The sequence below is a fragment of the Colobus angolensis genome, unplaced genomic scaffold (assembly GCF_000951035.1).
Source record: "Colobus angolensis palliatus isolate OR3802 unplaced genomic scaffold, Cang.pa_1.0 Scaffold293, whole genome shotgun sequence".
NCBI classification, from domain to species: Eukaryota; Metazoa; Chordata; class Mammalia; order Primates; family Cercopithecidae; genus Colobus; species Colobus angolensis.
The window spans coordinates 2,330,888-2,337,236 of NW_012116188.1; the positions used below are offsets into that span (position 1 = coordinate 2,330,888).

A 6,349-nucleotide genomic window follows, 5' to 3' on the forward strand; every position below is an offset into this window, starting at 1 on the left:
CCGTGTTAGCCAGGATGGTCTCGATCTCTTGACCTCGTGATCCACCCGTATCGGCCTCCCAAAGTGCTGGGATTACAGGCGTGAGCCACTGCGCCCAGCCAAGAGCTCCTTTTTGTTTTTTCTTTTTTATAAAATTCAGATTTTGTTTATTCAGGAGTTTTATTTAAACTTTGAATTTGCAAGAAACTTGGGGAATCCATAGATGTGTGGAAAGAAGCAAATTGACATTGTTTTCTCTATTCTGAAGTAATAATCCATGTATTTTTATCTTTTGCTGAATTTCAACATATTGTTTCATCACTAAAATAAAGTGCTTCAATAGCTTTTGTAACTCACACACAAATGTTGTAATTAAAAGTTATTTATCTAAGTATATTTTTGTGGCAGGTGGTCCACTTTACATCGCTTTCCAGACAACTGGAATTTCAGGCCACTTCTATGACTGTGATCCCTGTGTTTCACCTGGCATATGTTCTCATCATTCTGTTTGCAGTCACGTCATGCTTTAGGTAAAAAGCTTTGATTAGTTTTTAAATCTCTTTTATGAAAAATACTTTATTGTGGTAAAATATTATAATATATATCACATAAAATATGCTATTCTAGCCATTCTTAAGTGTACAATTCAGTGGCATTAATTACATCCACACTGGCGTGCAACCATCACAACTATCTGTTTTCAAATATTTTACATCATCCCAAACAGGAACTCTGTTACCATTTTGCAATAAATTCCCCATCACTACCACCACCACCCCCACCCAGTGCCAGTTAACCTTTAATCTACTTTGTCTCTGTGAATTTTCCTGAAGATTTCAGGCCGGGCGCGGTGGCTCAAGCCTGTAATCCCAGCACTTTGGGAGGCCGAGACGGGCGGATCACGAGGTCAGGAGATCGAGACCATCCTGGCTAACATGGTGAAACTCCGTCTCTACTAAAAATACAAAAACTAGCTGGGCGAGGTGGCGGGCGCCTGTAGTCTCAGCTACTCGGGAGGCTGAGGCAGGAGAATGGCGTAAACCCGGGAGGCGGAGCTTGCAGTGAGCTGAGATCCGGCCACTGCACTCCAGTCCGGGCGACAGAGCAAGACTCCGCCTCAAAAAAAAAAAAAAAAAAGATTTCATATAGTGGAATCACATAATTGTCTTTTTGTGACTGGCTCATTTCACTAGGCATAATATTTTCAAGGTTCATCCTTGTAGCATGTATCAGAACTCCATTGCGTTTTATGGCTGAATAATACTGATTCCTTCAAGTTCTTCTTCTTCTTCTTCTTCTTCAAGATTACATAGATCATCCGAGACTCCTTGCAATTCCATATGAATTTAAGAATCAGCTTCTCTATTTCCGGGGGGGAAATGGCTGTTGGAATTTTGATGGGGATTGTGTTGAATCTGCAGACTGTTTTGAGTAGGACTGGCATTTTAGCAATATTGAGTCTGCCAACCCAGGAACTAAGGATCTTTCCATTCATCTAGGTCTTTTTAAGTTTCTTTTACCTTGATTGGTAGTTTTCAGTGTGCAGATCCTTCACCTCTGTTTGGACGAATGGAGGCAAGATGGCGCAGTTCCGGGTTCTTCACCGTCAACTTTCCCGCCCCCGGGAAGGACACAGGTCGACTGGGCAGGCGCGACCCGACCTCCGACAGAGAAAAACCGGAACCCACCTAGCCACGCCTACCACCCGGCCCCTGACCCGCCTATGTCCCACCCACTGCCCTCCCACTCCCAGGCCCAGGACATAAAAGCCGCTCCCGGCAGGCGTGTGGTGCGAACTTCCTTGGCCGCTGCTCGTGTGCGGACGTAGGAACCTCGCCCCAGAGCTCCACCAGGTGACTCCCCCGGCCTCCCCTGCTGGAGACCGATGGACCTCACCCCTCCCCCACAAAGCTGGCTGACCAAAAAATAAACCTGCAGTTTTGCTCCTAGCCCTGCCTACTCGCTGGTCCTTTAATACTCACCCTGGTGAGCCTGGAAAGCAAATCAGCTTCCTGGAAAGCAAATCAGCTTCCTAGAAAGCAAATCAGCTTCCTGGAAAGCAAATCAACCTCCTTGGTTAAAATTATTCTTAGGTGTTTCATTCATTTAGAGCTATTCAAATGGAATTGCTTTCTTGATTTCCTTTTTGGATTGTTTATTGCATATGTATAGAAGTACAACTAATTTTTTGGTGTTGATCTTGTATCCTGAAGTTGTGCTGAATTTATTAACTCTAGTAGTTTTCTTCTGGATTCTTTGGTATTTTTCAGGTATACAATCGTGATCGCTGAGGAGGGAGAGTTATATTTCTTCCGTTCCAATTTAGATGCTTTTTATTTATACATTTTTTTTATCTAATTGCTCTGGCTACAACTTCCAGTACAACATCGCATATCAATGGGGAAAGTGGGGCATCTTTTCTGTCTTGTTTCTGATCTGATCTGATCTTAGAGGAAAGCTTTCATTCTTTCACCCTTGAGCATGATGTTAGTTTTACTATTTTTATAAATGCCTTTACTATTTTGAGGAGTTTTCCTTCATATTCCTAGTTTTTTAGTGTTTTTATTATGAAAGGGTGTTGGATTTTGTCAAGTGCCTTTTAAACATCTAGTGAGATGGTCATGTGGTTGTTGTCCTTTGTTCTATAAATATGGTATATTACATTGATTGACTTTCTCCCAATGACCTTTCTGGGATAAATCCCAGCTGACTATGATGTATAATCCTTTTAATATGCTTTGGATTGGACTTACTGGTATTTGTTAATGACTTTTGCACCTATATTCATGAGAGCTATTGGTTTGTAGTTTTCTTTTCTAATGATGTCATTGTCTAGCATTGTATCAGTGTAATGATGGTCTCCCAGAGTGAGTTAAGAAATGTTCCCTCCTCTTCAATTTTTTGGAAGAGTTTGAGAAGGATTCCTGTTACCTCCACTTTAGATGTTTGGTAGAATTCATCAGTGAAATCTGGTCCTGGACTTTTCTTTGTTGGGAGTTTTTTTTTATTACTGGTTTAATCTTTTGTTACAGGTCTTGAGATTTTCTATTTCACCTTAAGTCAGTTTAGATCATTTGTGTTTTTGTAGGAATTCATGCATTCCATCTAGGTTATCCAGTTTGTTGACATATGGTTTTTGATAATATTCTCTTATAAACTTTTCTATAGGTCAGTAGTAACGTCTCCACTTTCGTGTCAGCTTTAGTTATTTGTGTCTTCTCTTTTTCTTTGTGACACTAGGTAAAATTTAATCAATTTTGTTGATCTTTTCAAGTAACCAACTTTTGGATTGATTCATTCTATTGTTTTACTATTCTGTATTCACCTCTGTTCTAATCTTTATTCTTTCCTTCCTTTTTCCTGTGCCCTGAATGTTTGTGTCCTCCCAAAATTCCTATGTGGAAACCTAATTCCTGGTGTGATAGTAATATGAGGTGGGCCTTTCAGAGGTGATTAGAATGGGACTGATACTCTTAAAAAGAATTCCGAGGGAGCTTATTAGCCCTTTCCACCATGTAAGGACATAGCAAGAAGGCACCATTTGTGGAGCAAAGAGCAAACCCTCACTAGACACTAAATCTTTGGCCTTGGCCTTGGATTTCGCAGCCTCTAGTACTGTAAGAAGCAATTTTCTGTTGTTTATAAGTTTCTCAGTCTATTTTGTTACAGTGGGCAGAACAGACTAAGACACCTCTGTTAGCTTTGGGTTTGGTTTTCCCTCCTTTCCCTAGATCCACAAGGTGTTAAGTTATTCACTTGAAATCTTTTTTCTTTTTAATGTAACTATTTACAGCTATAAATTTCCCTCTGAGCACTATTATCACTGTATCCCATAAGTTATGTTACACTGTGTGTTCATTTTCCTTCTTAACTAAGTATTTTCTAATGTCCCTTGATTGTTTAATAGTGTATTGTTACATTTTTGTAGATTTGTTAATATTCCAGTTTTCCTTCTATTGTTGATTTTTAGCTTTATTCTATTGTTGGTTAGAAAAACATACACTGTATAACTTCAGTCATTTAAAACTTGTTCAGACTTGTTTTATAGTCAAATGTATGATCTATCCTGGAGAATGTTCCATAAGCACTAAAGAAGAGTGTATATTCTGTGTCATTGGGTTGAGTCTTCTATATATTTCCATAGGGTCATTTGTAGTGTTGTTCATTTCTCTGTGTCCTTATTGATATTCTGCTCAGATGTTTTATGCATTGATGAAAGTGGTATATTGCATTGTCCAGCTTTTTTTTTTTTTTTTTTTTTTAGATGGAGTCTCACTCTGTCACCCAGGCAGAAGTGCAGGGACACAATCTTGCCTCACTGTAACCTGCACCTCCCAGGTTCAAGCAATTCTTCTGCTTCAGCCTCCCGAGTAGCTAAGATTACAGGTGTGCATCATCATGCTCACCTGATTTTTGTATTTTTAGTAGAGATGGGGTTTCACCATGTTGCCCAGGCTGGTCTCAAACTCCTGACCTCAAGTGATCCACCCACCTCAGCCTCCCAAAGTGCTGAAATTATAGGTGTAAGTCACCACGCCTAGTCCTCTCCAGCTATTATTGTAGAGCGCTCTATCTCCCCCTTCATTTCTGTCAATATTTACTTCATATATTTTGGGTCTCTGTTATGCAGTGCACACATGTTTACAGTTGTTGTAGCTTCTTGGGGAATTGACCCTTTTATCAATATATAATGTACGCCTTTGTCTCTAAGTCTGTTTTGCCTGATGTTAGTGTAGCCACTCCTGCTCTATTTTGGTTACTATTTGTGTAGAGTATCTTTTTATATACTTTCAATCTACTTATAGTTTTGAAGATAAAGTAAGTCTGTAAACAGCATATAGTTAGATCATGTTGTTTTATCCATTCTGCCAACCTGTCTTTGATTGGAGAGTTTAATCTATTTACATTTAAGGTAATTGCTGACAAGAAAGAACTTTTAACTTTTTTATGTTCTATCTGTCTTATAACTTTTTTGTCCTTCATTTCCTCTATTATGCTTTATTTTTTTCACATTTCTTTTTTCTTTTCAGACAGGGTCTTTCCCTGTTGCCCAGGCTGCTGTGGAGCGGCAAAATTGTAACTTACTGCAGCCTTGAACTCCTAAACTCAAGCAATCCTCCCACCTCAGCCTCCTGAGTAGCTGGGACTACAGGCACAGGCCAACACATCTGGCTAATTTTTATTATTTTTTGTAGAGACAGGATCTTGCTGTGTTGCCTAGGCTGGCCTTGAACTCCTGGCCTCAAGTGATCCTCTCACCTCAACCTCCCAAAGTGGTGGGATTACATTGTGAGCCACCCTCACTGGTGGGTGCAGCATGAGCTACTATGCCTAGCCACATTTCCTTTTGTTTTTTTTGAAACAGAGTCTGGCTCTGTCGCCCAGGCTGGAGTGCAGTGGCACAATCTCAGCTCACTGCCAGCTCTGCCTCTTGGGTTCATGCCATTCTCCTACCTCAGCCTCCCGAGTAGCTGGGATTATAGGTGTCTGCCACCATGCCCAGCTAATTTTTGATATTTTTAGTAGAGACGGGGTTTCACCGTGTTAGCCAGGATGGTCTCGATCTCTTGACCTCGTGATCCACCCGTATCGGCCTCCCAAAGTGCTGGGATTACAGGCGTGAGCCACTGCGCCTGGCCGCCACATTGCATTTTTTTTGCTTTTCTGGTATACAATACACTTGGGAATTATACTGCACCAGGTAAGATTTCTATCACAGTGACATTCCATTATGCTTTCTTTTATGATTAGTTTATATTTTTCTAGTGAGCTGTTTTTATTCTCTTTTCATCCCCTTTTGTGATATTTTTAGAGATTTTCTTTGTGATTACCATGGGGATTTTATATAACATCCTAAATTTAAAATAGTCTGTACTGAATTGATACCAATTTAATCCAAAACCATATTAGAACCTCTTCTCCTCTTTGTCACAAATTACACCTTAATATATTGTATGCCCTGTAACATAGATTTACAGTTATTTTTAATGCATTTGTCTTTTAACTTCTATAGAAAATAAAATGTGGAGTTACAACCAAAAATACAATAATACTTGCTTTTATAGTTGTCCATGCATTTCCTTTTACTGGATATTTTTATTTCTTCATACAAGTTAGTTACTGTTTATAGTAACTTTCTAAATTCCCCAGTATGCATAGTTGCTATTCAATGTCCTAAATTCTCAGAGAAATGCTCCCCATCTTTTGTCTTAGTGTTTTGTACATTTGGGGTGTAATCTCTTGCCCCAGCCCTCTGAGGGTTGTTAATTCAGGTTGCAATGTTTGCCACCTTTTTCAACCTGAGTTTTGAGTTAAGCAAAACAGAAAGGAGCACCTTACATGAGTCCTTTGTGTAGCCAGACATATTTAT

General features: G+C 39.7%; 1 protein-coding gene across 1 annotated transcript in view; it reads left to right on the top strand.

Moving 5' to 3' along the window:
* The window catches only part of PTCHD3 (patched domain containing 3), an 18,704-nt gene that overhangs the window by 2,158 nt on the left and 10,197 nt on the right, over positions 1-6,349 (top strand). The window contains exon 2 of the mRNA XM_011949230.1: positions 388-509. Coding sequence (XP_011804620.1) covers positions 388-509 — 122 coding nt within the window. The remainder of the gene's footprint in view (positions 1-387; positions 510-6,349) is intronic.